The sequence below is a fragment of the Macrosteles quadrilineatus genome, unplaced genomic scaffold (assembly GCF_028750875.1).
Source record: "Macrosteles quadrilineatus isolate MER2022 unplaced genomic scaffold, UCM_ALF_1.0 Scaffold_4__1_contigs__length_99947679, whole genome shotgun sequence".
Classification (NCBI taxonomy): Eukaryota; Metazoa; Arthropoda; class Insecta; order Hemiptera; family Cicadellidae; genus Macrosteles; species Macrosteles quadrilineatus.
This window is the reverse complement of record NW_026542597.1, coordinates 66,277,812-66,292,210: the sequence shown is the minus strand read 5'-3', so window position 1 is coordinate 66,292,210 and position 14,399 is coordinate 66,277,812. Positions and strand designations below refer to the sequence as shown.

The following is a 14,399-nucleotide window of genomic DNA, read 5'->3' as shown; positions in this document are numbered from 1 at the left end:
AATAATGTGTGATATTTTTCAGATGTGTTGCTAGATAAGCCCAGTATTCGTTCAACTGCATCATTTAACAAGTCCTACAGAAAAGATTTATAAATAAAGGTACAAGGCTTATTGATTAGTCGACCCTTCTGATTATTATGGTACTTTAAGCTTATCTAATAAGTTTCACAAAGACAGAAATTGGAAACTTACCAATGTTAAAACACACTAAAAAGCCTCTGCTTAAGTGTCCAATATGTGGGAAATATTTTTTAACTCAGTTAGGAATGAAGCGTCATATATTGTATCACACGGGCGAGCGCCCCTTTAAATGTTTGATATGTGACAAAACCTTTACCCAAAAATCTAAGGTAATGAGTCATGTGTTGACACACACAGGGAGGAAACCTTATAAGTGTACAACATGTGGAAAATCCTTTAACTGCAAAAACATTTTAAAATCACATACATTGTCCGTTCATACAGAAGAGATATCTTATAAGTGCACTACATGTGGAAAATCCTTTGCACACAAATGCAGTTTGAAGAAACATACATTGTCAATTCATACAAAAGAGAGACCTTATAAGTGCACCACATGTGGAAAATCCTTTGCATCAACATTCCTTTATAACAGACATGTATTAATACATAGCAATGAGCGTCCTCACAAGTGTTCTACATGTGGAAAATCATTTTTATGCAAATACAAATTGAAGTCGCATACATTGTCCGTTCATACAGAAGAGAGACATTATAAGTGCACAACATGTGGTAAATCCTTTAAATGCAAAAAAGGTTTGAATTTACATAAATTGACAATTCATACAGAAGAGAAACCTTTTCAGTGCACAACATGTGGCAAATCCTTTAAACGCAAATACGGTTTGAAGATACATATATTGTCAATTCATACAGAAGAGAAACCTTTTAAGTGCCCAACATGTGGAAAATCCTTTAAACGCAAAAACCATTTGAAGGTACATATATTGTCAATTCATACAGAAGAGAGACCTTATAAGTGCACAACATGTGGAAAATCCTATGCACACAAATGCCATTTGAAGGCGCATGTATTGTCGGTTCATACAGAAGAGAGTCTTCATTAATGCACCACATATGCGGAAAGTCTTTTACATATATAAGCAATTTGATAGAACATACATTGGTTCATACAGAAGAGAGGTACTGTTGGAATCAGTACAGGTACAAGTGCTCTAAATGTGAAAAATCCTTTAAACTGCAAAAACAGTTAGAAGATACATATATTGTCAATTCATACAGAAGAGAAACCTTATAAGTGCACAACAAGTGAAAAATCCTTTAAAAGCAAAAACAATTTGAAGTCACGTACATTGTCAATTCAATTCATACAGAAGAGAAACCTTGAGTGCATTTCATGTGGAAAATCCTTTGTATCAACATTCCTTTATAACAGACATATATTCATACATAGCAATGAGCGTCCTCATAAGTGATCTGCACGTTGGAAATCCTTACACAAATGTGCTTTTTTTACAAATATATATGTATTCATTCTTGACAATCTAATTTTGGTCTTATTCATTTCCACAACTGATGAGTCCTCATAAGTAGGAATTTAAAAGCAATTATAACAGACATGTTTTCATTTATATCAATGAACGTCATCATAAAAAGCCAAATGACATGAAATGACTCACAAAACTTTGTTTATAAATAATAGTCAATTGTAAGACCAATGCTAAATCCTATATGTTATATTTAATATAAAATGTAAATTAACTAAATTTTATTCACCAATATCATGTATTATACAGGTTAGATCAAAAGTCCCGGGTCAGTTAAATATTTCCAAAAGTAATAAAGGTGGAGCTTCAAAACTTGGTACTCAGTTACTGGGCTTTAAAGTAAAAAAAACCCCGCCACAGCAAACCTGACGACTAACCGAATTTCTAGTTGTCTTGAATTGATTTCAATTAAATATATTTTCATGGTTTTTAATAAAGCTATAAATAAATAAAATGTTTATAAATATAATACAAAATACAACTATTTCATAAATTTAACTTATCAGTTTAGTTTCGCTTAGAACTATCAACATCTATAACAAGTTTCATTAGTAAAGATGTCACACCAGAAGTCAGTTTTTCATAGGCTGTAACTCCTATACGAGTGGGTTTATCAAAAAAATTTCAAGAATAAAAAAAATTTTAAACTGCATGTTCCATCCCAAAACTTAATAATAATTGTAGCTGTTATCCAGTTATGGCTGTGAAAAGAAAACTGCTTGCGTATTAATATATGGATTAATCTTTTAAGTAAAAAAGGGAACAGCTGATTTTCAGACCTGCAAAGACCTGCTTTGTATTGCCCAAAATGACGAAGACAGGTGGCATTTCGGCGTTGGACAGCAATACATAGCTTTTAGCTGCCAATTAATGTTTGTAAAAAAGCCAAAAACTTCGTAATATAGTGAAAAAATTTGATTTTTGATGATGTGAAGTATTGAAAGTGTTTTTAAAACCACCAAAAAAGTACTTATTCTTGGTTTCTTCATTTCATTTTTTTCACCAACATTATGTTAGACCAATATGATGTACTTTAACTAGTAAAATTTTGTTTAAATTGTTTAATCATGATTAGACCTAAATAAATGTGTTAATAAAGTGTGATATTTTTCAGATGTGTTGCTAGATAAACCCAGTATTCGTTCAACTGCTTCATTTAACAAGTCCTACAAAAAAGATTAATAGATAAGGGTACAAGGCTTATTGATTTGTCGACCCTTCTGATTATTATGGTATTAAGATTATCTAATAAGTTTCACAATGACAGAAATAGGAAACTTACCAATGCTAAAACACACTAAAAAGCCTGTGCTTAAGTGTCCAATATGTGGGAAAACTTTTTTAACTCAGTTAGCAATGAAGGTTCATATATTGTATCACACAGGCGAGCGCCCCTTTAAATGTTTGATGTGTGACAAAACCTTTACCCAGAAACATAATGCAAAGAGTCATGTGTTGACACACACAGGGAATAAACCTTATAAGTGCACTACCTGTGGAAAATCATTTTCATACAAACATCATTTGATGTCACATACGTTGTCAGTTCATACAGAAGAGAAACCTTATAAGTGTACAACATGTGGAAAATCCTATAACCGCAAATACGGTTTGAAGGTACATATATTGTCAATTCATACAGAAGAGAGACCTTATAAGTGCACAACATGTGGAAAATCCTTTAAATGCAAAAACTATTTAAAGTCACATACATTGTCAGTTCATACAAAAGAGAGACCTTATAAGTGCACTACTTGTGGAAAATCCTTTGCATCAACATTCCTTTATAACAGACATGTATTAATACATAGCAATGAGCGTCCTCACAAGTGTTCTACATGTGGAAAATCATTTTTATGCAAATACAAGTTGAAGTCGCATACATTGTCCGTTCATACAGAAGAGAGACCTTATAAGTGCACAACATGTGGAAAATCCTTTAAACGCAAAAACTATTTAAAGTCACATACATTGTCAGTTCATACAAAAGAGAGACCTTATAAGTGCACTACTTGTGGAAAATCCTTTGCATCAACATTCCTTTATAACAGACATGTATTAATACATAGCAATTAGCGTCCTCACAAGTGTTCTACATGTGGAAAATCATTTTTATGCAAATACAAGTTGAAGTCGCATACATTGTCCGTTCATACAGAAGAGAGACCTTATAAGTGCACAACATGTGGAAAGTCCTATGCACACAAATGCCATTTGAAGGCGCATGTATTGTCGGTTCATACAGAAGAGAGTCTTCATTAATGCACCACATATGCGGAAAGTCTTTTGCATATATAAGCAATTTGATAGAACATACATTGGTTCATACAGAAGAGAGGTACTGTTGGAATCAGTACAGGTACAAGTGCTCTAATTATGAAAAATCCTTTAAACCGCAAAAAAACAGTTAGAAGGTACATATATTGTCAATTCATACAGAAGAGAGACCTTATAAGTGCACAACATGTGGAAAATCCTATGCACACAAATGCAATTTGAAGGCGCATGTATTGTCGGTTCATACAGAAGAGAGTCTTCATTAATGCACCACATATGCGGAAAGTCTTTTGCATATATAAGCAATTTGATAGAACATACATTGGTTCATACAGAAGAGAGGTACTGTTGGAATCAGTACAGGTACAAGTGCTCTAATTATGAAAAATCCTTTAAACCGCAAAAACAGTTAGAAGTTACATATATTGTCAATTCATACAGAAGAGAAACCTTATAAGTGCACAACATGTGGAAAATCCTTTAAAAGCAAAAACAATTTGAAGTCACGTACATTGTCAGTTCAATTCATACAGAAGAGAAACCTTGAGTGCACTTCATGTGGACAATCCTTTGTATCAACATTCCTTTATAACAGACATATATTCATACATAGCAATGAGCGTCCTCATAAGTGATCTACACGGAAATCCTTATACAAATGTCCTTTTTTTACAAATATATATGTATTCATTCTTGACAATCTAATTTTGGTCTTATTCATTTCCACAACTGATGAGTCCTCATAAGTAGGAATTTAAAAGCAATTATAACAGACATGTTTTCATTTATATCAATGAACGTCATCATAAAAAGCCAAATGACATGAAATGACTCACAAAACTTTGTTTATAAATAATAGTCAATTGTAAGACCAATGCTAAATCCTATATGTTATATTTAATATAAAATGTAAATTAACTAAATTTTATTCACCAATATCATGTATTATACAGGTTAGATCAAAAGTCCCGGGTCAGTTAAATATTTCCAAAAGTAATAAAGGTGGAGCTTCAAAACTTGGTACTCAGTTACTGGGCTTTAAAGTAAAAAAAACCCCGCTACAGCAAACCTGACGACTAACCGAATTTCTAGTTGTCTTGAATTGATTTCAATTAAATCTATTTTCATGGTTTTTAATAAAGCTATAAATAAATAAAATGTTTATAAATATAATACAAAATACAACTATTTCATAAATTTAACTTATCAGTTTAGTTTCGCTTAGAACTATCAACATCTATAACAAGTTTCATTAGTAAAGATGTCACACCAGAAGTCAGTTTTTCATAGGCTGTAACTCCTATACAAGTGGGTTTATCAAAAAAATTTCAAGAATAAAAAAAATTTTAAACTGCATGTTCCATCCCAAAACTTAATAATAATTGTAGCTGTTATCCAGTTATGGCTGTGAAAAGAAAACTGCTTGCGTATTAATATATGGATTAATCTTTTAAGTAAAAAAGGGAACAGCTGATTTTCAGACCTGCAAAGACCTGCTTTGTATTGCCCAAAATGACGAAGACAGGTGGCATTTCGGCGTTGGACAGCAATACATAGCTTTTAGCTGCCAATTAATGTTTGTAAAAAAGCCAAAAACTTCGTAATATAGTGAAAAAATTTGATTTTTGATGATGTGAAGTATTGAAAGTGTTTTTAAAACCACCAAAAAAGTACTTATTCTTGGTTTCTTCATTTCATTTTTTTCACCAACATTATGTTAGACCAATATGATGTACTTTAACTAGTAAAATTTTGTTTAAATTGTTTAATCATGATTAGACCTAAATAAATGTGTTAATAAAGTGTGATATTTTTCAGATGTGTTGCTAGATAAACCCAGTATTCGTTCAACTGCTTCATTTAACAAGTCCTACAAAAAAGATTAATAGATAAGGGTACAAGGCTTATTGATTTGTCGACCCTTCTGATTATTATGGTATTAAGATTATCTAATAAGTTTCACAATGACAGAAATAGGAAACTTACCAATGCTAAAACACACTAAAAAGCCTGTGCTTAAGTGTCCAATATGTGGGAAAACTTTTTTAACTCAGTTAGCAATGAAGGTTCATATATTGTATCACACAGGCGAGCGCCCCTTTAAATGTTTGATGTGTGACAAAACCTTTACCCAGAAACATAATGCAAAGAGTCATGTGTTGACACACACAGGGAATAAACCTTATAAGTGCACTACCTGTGGAAAATCATTTTCATACAAACATCATTTGATGTCACATACGTTGTCAGTTCATACAGAAGAGAAACCTTATAAGTGTACAACATGTGGAAAATCCTATAACCGCAAATACGGTTTGAAGGTACATATATTGTCAATTCATACAGAAGAGAGACCTTATAAGTGCACAACATGTGGAAAATCCTTTAAATGCAAAAACTATTTAAAGTCACATACATTGTCAGTTCATACAAAAGAGAGACCTTATAAGTGCACTACTTGTGGAAAATCCTTTGCATCAACATTCCTTTATAACAGACATGTATTAATACATAGCAATGAGCGTCCTCACAAGTGTTCTACATGTGGAAAATCATTTTTATGCAAATACAAGTTGAAGTCGCATACATTGTCCGTTCATACAGAAGAGAGACCTTATAAGTGCACAACATGTGGAAAATCCTTTAAACGCAAAAACTATTTAAAGTCACATACATTGTCAGTTCATACAAAAGAGAGACCTTATAAGTGCACTACTTGTGGAAAATCCTTTGCATCAACATTCCTTTATAACAGACATGTATTAATACATAGCAATTAGCGTCCTCACAAGTGTTCTACATGTGGAAAATCATTTTTATGCAAATACAAGTTGAAGTCGCATACATTGTCCGTTCATACAGAAGAGAGACCTTATAAGTGCACAACATGTGGAAAGTCCTATGCACACAAATGCCATTTGAAGGCGCATGTATTGTCGGTTCATACAGAAGAGAGTCTTCATTAATGCACCACATATGCGGAAAGTCTTTTGCATATATAAGCAATTTGATAGAACATACATTGGTTCATACAGAAGAGAGGTACTGTTGGAATCAGTACAGGTACAAGTGCTCTAATTATGAAAAATCCTTTAAACCGCAAAAAACAGTTAGAAGGTACATATATTGTCAATTCATACAGAAGAGAGACCTTATAAGTGCACAACATGTGGAAAATCCTATGCACACAAATGCAATTTGAAGGTGCATGTATTGTCGGTTCATACAGAAGAGAGTCTTCATTAATGCACCACATATGCGGAAAGTCTTTTACATATATAAGCAATTTGATAGAACATACATTGGTTCATACAGAAGAGAGGTACTGTTGGAATCAGTACAGGTACAAGTGCTCTAAATGTGAAAAATCCTTTAAACTGCAAAAACAGTTAGAAGATACATATATTGTCAATTCATACAGAAGAGAAACCTTATAAGTGCACAACATGTGGAAAATCCTTTAAAAGCAAAAACAATTTGAAGTCACGTACATTGTCAGTTCAATTCATACAGAAGAGAAACCTTGAGTGCACTTCATGTGGACAATCCTTTGTATCAACATTCCTTTATAACAGACATATATTCATAGATAGCAATGAGCGTCCTCATAAGTGATCTACACGTTGGAAATCCTTATACAAATGTCATTTTTTTACAAATATATATGTATTCATTCTTGACAATCTAATTTTGGTCTTATTCATTTCCACAACTGATGAGTCCTCATAAGTAGGAATTTAAAAGCAATTATAACAGACATGTTTTCATTTATATCAATGAACGTCATCATAAAAAGCCAAATGACATGAAATGACTCACAAAACTTTGTTTATAAATAATAGTCAATTGTAAGACCAATGCTAAATCCTATATGTTATCATATTTCATATAAAATGTAAATTAACTAAATTTTCTTCACCAATATCATGTATTATACAGGTTAGATAAAAAGTCCCGGGACAGTTAAATATTTCAAATAGTAATAAAGGTGGAGCTTGAAAACTTGGTACTCAGTTACTGGGCATTGAAATTATTGTAACACATTATTCTGTGATGTGCTACCTCCTCGTGCAATGGCCCAACAGGAGTCAGAAGAAACTCTTACATGTAACAATAGGTTTATATGCACAATCAAATTAAAGGTCTTTGTTAGTAAAATACAATGCCGCAAATTTGAACTAAAACGGACATTAAAGTAAAAAAAACCCCGCTGCAGCAAACCTGACGACTAACCGAATTTCTAGTTGTCTTGAATTGATTTCAATTAATTTATTTACATGGTTTTTAATAAAGCTATAAATAAATAAAATGTTTATAAATATAAATATAATACAAAATATTTCATAAATTTAACTTATCAGTTTAGTTTCACTTAGAATTATCAACATCTATAACAAGTTTCATTAGTAAAGATGTCACACCAGAAGTCAGTTTTTCATAGGCTGTAACTCCTAAACGAGTGGGTTTATCAAAAAAATTTTGAGAATAAAAAAGTTTTTAAACTGCATAATTTATCCGAAAACTTAATAATAATTGTAGCTGTTATCCAGTTATGGCTGTGAAAAGAAAACTGCTTGCGTATTAATATATGGATTAATCTTTTAAGTAAAATACCCCCGCCGCAGCAAACCTGCCAACTAAGCAAATTTCCATTTGTCTGAATTGATTTTCAATTAAACCTATTTAAATAACATTAGGTTTAACGAGTACCTAGGTATGCTGCTACAAGGAAACTAATAAAGTGTATTTTTTACTAAAATATTAATAGCTTAGTATAAAATAAATAAATTAGCCAAGTTTGATCAAAATATTTCCATAAACAAGCAAACTACAACATTTTACAATATTCTCCATAAGAATAACATGGGAATTTTAAATATATAATTTTTTGAATTTTCTCCGTTACCGATAACCGTACAAAAACATTTCAATATACTAAATTATTTGTTTTTTTAAGCTCTTTAAAAAGGTCTAGAGAGAAATTTTGTGTTGTGAGGGTCAAAAATTAGAAAAACCAATTTTTACCCCATAAAACCCTGTAAAACCCCGTTCCCATGGTCCGATCATGCTGGTTCGCGAATTCATTCAAGTTTATCCCACCTTACACCTTTAAACCAAATTTCATCAAAATCGGACAAAAATTACTCAAGTTATCGCGTTCACGGACGTATATCTATATAAATAAAATTAGAGTTTTGTCTGTACATTGCTTAGAATAATGAACTTTTTGGTTATTTTTACATTTCATAGGTCAGAGAAACCGAATCAAACCTTATCTCAATTTCTGTCTGTCTGTCTGTCTGTCTGTCTGTCTGTCTATCTGTCATTCTCTTGGTAACGCTAAAATACGCACTTTATTACAACTACTCCTCAATAACTATAGCACTGTCCCGCCTGAAACTTATTTTCCAAATACTATACATATATGAGATGGTTTTAGACGTATTTCATCGAATATGAGACAGTTAGATATTTAACAGTAAACCCTTGAAAATCAAGTTTTTGTCGATTTTTGACGTGGAATTTCTGGAAGCCCATGTTAACCTTATGAGAAATGAAATTATTGAATCTTAACAGCTGTTTCAATTAAACAAGTTGGTTCTGTTCTGTGATGTTCAATAGCATTAAAGTTACAAGGATTACCAACAGGGTGCAGCACTAGCACTATTATTTCTTTTACATTTATGACAACAGCTAATTTGCAACCTGGAGGCGAGTGAGCGTAGCGAACGAGCTAACCTGAAGGCAAGTGAGCGTAGCGAACGAGCTAACCTGAAGGAAAGTGAGCGCAGCGAACGAGCTCCAACATACAGGTGAGTGAGCGTAGCGAACGAACTTCAACCAGGACGTGATTGAGCCATGCAAACGAGATCAGATAGTAAAAATAAAAGTAAGCCTACCGTTATAGGATCGACCGGCAGACACAGAGGTAATTTAACCTTTTATTGATTGTCATACCGATCCGGAACAACAAAAAACAACATAAAATGAAGCTATGTATAATAGTTTGGCCAGCATATCTTAAAATATGCAAACCAACTGCTGTTCGTTATATAAGAAGGTTTCAACTGAATATTATAAGATCCCCGTGCGTAGAACGGGTACACAGCTAGTATATATATAAATCTATATATATATATAAATACACATATAAAAGTTTGAACGAATGGTGTTTTTGGCCTCTGGGGACATCAAATTGAAAAAGTAAATTTGTCCCGGGCCTAGGTCTTACCGTGCCACCTACGGTAATAGCTACTTCCCTATAGGGAAATTCGCTAAAAGGGAACAGCTGATTTTCAGACCTGCAAAGACCCGCTTTGTATTGCCCAAAATGACGAAGACAGGTGGCATTTCGGTGTTGGACAGCAATACATAGCTTAATTAATGTTTGTAAAACGTCGTAATATAGTGAAAAAATTGAATTTTTGATGATGTGAAGTATTAAAAATGTTTTAAAAACCACCAAAAATGTACTTGTTCTTGGTTTCTTCATTTCATTTTTTGCACCAACATTATGTTAGACCAATATGATGTACTTTAACTATAGTTCGGCCGCTTAAAAAGCGACCTCCTCCAGCATAGGTTTAGCATTAGCGCGCAGGTCGTTTTCTAAGCGGCTGAACTATAGTAAAACTTTTTTAAATTGTTTAATCATGATTAGACCTAAATAAATGTGTTAATAAAGTGTGATATTTTTCAGATGTGTTGCTAGATAAGCCCAGTATTTGTTCAACTGCATCATTTAACAAGTCCTACAAAAAAGATTAATAGATAAAGGTACAAGGCTTATTGATTCGTCGACCCTTCTGATTATTATGGTATTATAAGATTATCTAATAAGTTTCACAAAGACAGAAATTGGAAAATTACAAATGTTAAAACACACTAAAAAGCCTCTGCTTAAGTGTCCAATATGTGGGGAAAACTTTTTAACTCAGTTAAGAATGAAAGTTCATATATTGTATCACACAGGCGAGCGCCCTTTTAAATGTTTGATGTGTGACAAAACCTTTACCACCCATTATAAGGTAAAGAGTCATTTGTTGACACACACAGGGAAGAAACCTTATAAGTGCACTACCTGTGGAAAATCATTTTCATACAAACAACATTTGATGTCACATACGTTGTCAGTTCATACAGAAGAGAAACCTTATAAGTGTACTAAATGTGGAAAATCCTTTCCATCAACACTCATTTATAACAGACATGTATTAATACATAGCAATGTGCGTCCTCATAAGTGCAACTCATGTGGAAAATCCTTTTCAAGTAAATACAATTTGAAGTCACATACATTGTCAATTCATACAGAAGAGAAACCTTATAAGTGTACAACATGTGGAAAATCCTTTAAACACAAACACGGTTTGAAGGTACATACATTGTCAATTCATACAGAAGAGAAACCTTATAAGTGCACAACATGTGGAAAATCCTTTAAACACAAACACGGTTTGAAATTACATATATTGTCAATTCATACAGAAGAGAGACCTTATAAGTGCACAACATGTGAAAAATCCTTTAAACGCAAAAACCATTTGAAGTTACATACATTGTCAATTCATACAGAAGAGAAACCTTATAAGTGCACAACATGTGGAAAATCCTTTAAACACAAACACGGTTTGAAGGTACATATATTGTCAATTCATACAGAAGAGAAACCTTATAAGTGTACAACATGTGGAAAATCCTTTAAACACAAACACGGTTTGAAGTTACATACATTGTCAATTCATACAGAAGAGAAACCTTATAAGTGCACAACATGTGGAAAATCCTTTAAACGCAAAAACCATTTGAAGTTACATACATTGTCAATTCATACAGAAGAGAAACCTTATAAGTGCACAACATGTGGAAAATCCTTTAAACTCAAAAACGGTTTGAAGGTACATACATTGTCAATTCATACAGAAGAGAAACCTTATAAGTGCACAACATGTGGAAAATCCTTTAAACGCAAAAACCATTTGAAGTTACATACATTGTCAATTCATACAGAAGAGAAACCTTATAAGTGCACAACATGTGGAAAATCCTTTAAACACAAACACGGTTTGAAGGTACATATATTGTCAATTCATACAGAAGAGAAACCTTATAAGTGCACAACATGTGGAAAATCCTTTAAACTCAAAAACGGTTTGAAGGTACATATATTGTCAATTCATACAGAAGAGAGACCTTATAAGTGCACAACATGTGAAAAATCCTTTAAACGCAAAAACCATTTGAAGTTACATACATGGTCAATTCATACAGAAGAGAAACCTAATAAGTGTACAACATGTGGAAAATCGTTTGTATACAAATTCATTTTGAAGTCGCATATATTGTCGGTTCATACAGAAGAGAGTCCTCATTAATGAAAGACATATGAGGGAATTTTGAATGTATAAGCAATTTGATGGAACACACATTGGTTCATACAGAAGAGAGACAACAACAACAAAATACAAGTGCAATACAAAGTACAAGTGCAATACAAAGTACAAGTGCTCTAAATGTGAAAAATTCTTTAACTGCAAAACAGTTAGAAGGTACATACATTGTCAATTCATACAGAAGAGAAACCTTATAAGTGCACAACATGCGGAAAATCCTTTAAACGCAAAAACAATTTGAAGTCACGTACATTTACAATTCAATTCATACAGAAAAGAAACCTTACGAGTGCACTTCATGTGGAAAATGCTTTGTATCAACATGCCTTTATAACAGACATGTATTAATATATAGCAATGAGCCTCCTCATAATTGATCTACATGTTGGAAATCCTTATACAAATGTCCTTTATTTACAAATATATATATATGTATTCATTCTTTGCAATCTAATTTTGGTCTTATTCATTACCACTCCAGAGTCTCAATTTGTATACATCAGTGGGTATAGAATCTTACTTATTTTCTATAATCAATGGCAAAATCAGAGAATAATAAACTAACCTGATAGATCTAAAGAATATTTTTATATTCAACCAGCCGTTAGTTCAAAGAAATTATACTGCACTATAACAAACTTAAAATTTTAAAGACTGCTATAAAAAATAAATTAGAACATCTACCATGCATATTTAAATAGTCTGTCATCCTCTTACCTAACCCAATAAATAAACGTATCAATGAGTATAGCATTACATATAGTATGAATAAGTCAATCCTATGCATGTCTTAAATAAATGCTGAATTTGTGTCACACATGCTTAATGTTTACAGCTGTTACGTTAAGCGAATGTTTTTATACCAAAAGCTAGTGTAGAATGTCAGCGTCGGCTGCTAGACTTTTTAAAATTTTAAACTTATTTTCTAAAAACTATTATCATAGACAAATAGAATTAATATAGACTGTCAGCTGTGCTGCGGTTAGCATAAGTTCTGGCGTCCACCGCTAGGTTTGCCGTGTAGTTACGGCGCACACTGCTGCAGCGTCAGCTGGTCACATACGACTCCTGCGCTCCTCGCCTGCAGCGGTGTGCGCCGTAACTACACGGCAAACCTAGCGGTGGGCGCCGGAACCTTCCTTTGACAGTCTATATTTATTCTATTTGTCTATGGTATTATACAGGTTGAAAAAAGTCCTAGGACAGTTAAATATTTCAAAAAGTAATAAAGGTGGAGCTTCAAAACTAGGTACACAGTTACTGGGCACTGAAATTATTTTGACACATTATTCAGTGATGTGCTACCTCCTCGGGGGATGGGGCCCGACAGGAGTCAAAAGAAACTCTTAAATGTAACATTAGGTTTATATGCACAATCAAATTGAAGGTCTTTGTTAGTAAAATACAATGCCGCAAATTTGAACCAAAACGGACATTAAAGTAAAAAATACCCCCGCCGCAGCAAACCTGCAGACTAAGCGAATTTCCATTGACCTGATTGGATTTACACTAAAATGCCTCCATAAAAATAGCACATTTATTTCCTATTTAAATAGAATTAGTTTAACAAGTACCTTAGGTTTGCTGCAACAGGGAGGGTAAAAAAGATTTTTTTTATGAAATGATAATAGTTTAGTAAGAAATAAAAGTATTATCCAAAATCGATCAAAATATGTTCATAAACAAGCAAACTGCAACAGTCGACTTATTCTCCATAAGAATAACATGGGAATTTTAAAATTACAATTTTTTTGAATTTTCTCCGTAACAATTAGGCGCATAATAACGCTTCAATATACTAAATTATTTGTTTTTTTAAGCTCTACAAAATGGTTTAAAAAGAAATTGTGAAATTTTGTGTTTTTAGGGGCAAAAATGGGAAAAACCTATTTTTACCCCATAAAACCCCCCATAAACCCCCGTTCCCATAGTCCGATCATGCTGGTTCGCGAACTCATTCAAGTTTATCCCGCCTTACAACTTCAAACCAAATTTTATCAAAATCGGACAAAAATTACTCAAGTTATCGTGCGGATGGACACACATATATATATATATATATATATATATATATATCTCTATATATAGATATATAAAAATTTGAACGAATGGTGTTTTTGGCCTCTGGGGACATCAAAATGAAAAAGTAAATCGGTCCCGGGCTTAGGTCTTACCATGAGACCTACGGTAATAGCTACTT

The 14,399-nt window shown here is 32.8% G+C and overlaps 2 protein-coding genes across 2 annotated transcripts in view; both read left to right on the top strand.

The window, feature by feature from the left end:
* The window catches only part of LOC128993007 (gastrula zinc finger protein XlCGF49.1-like), a gene marked incomplete at its 3' end in the record, with an annotated part of 52,623 nt that extends 40,793 nt beyond the window's left edge, over positions 1-11,830 (top strand). Inside the window, exons 6-8 of the mRNA XM_054416758.1 lie at positions 23-99; positions 10,507-11,182; positions 11,771-11,830. Coding sequence (XP_054272733.1) covers positions 10,679-11,182; positions 11,771-11,830 — 564 coding nt within the window. The remainder of the gene's footprint in view (positions 1-22; positions 100-10,506; positions 11,183-11,770) is intronic.
* On the top strand, positions 5,764-6,586 carry LOC128993008 (gastrula zinc finger protein XlCGF8.2DB-like). The gene has a single exon (XM_054416759.1). The coding sequence runs from the start codon at positions 5,771-5,773 to the stop codon at positions 6,584-6,586; it is 816 nt and encodes a 271-aa protein (XP_054272734.1). The 5' UTR covers positions 5,764-5,770.
* Positions 11,831-14,399: the final 2,569 nt, after the last annotated feature.

Bases quoted from the DNA above. Each gene is read 5' to 3' on its own strand.
- LOC128993008 (XM_054416759.1), top strand. From the start codon at position 5,771: ATGACAGAAATAGGAAACTTACCAATGCTAAAACACACTAAAAAGCCT.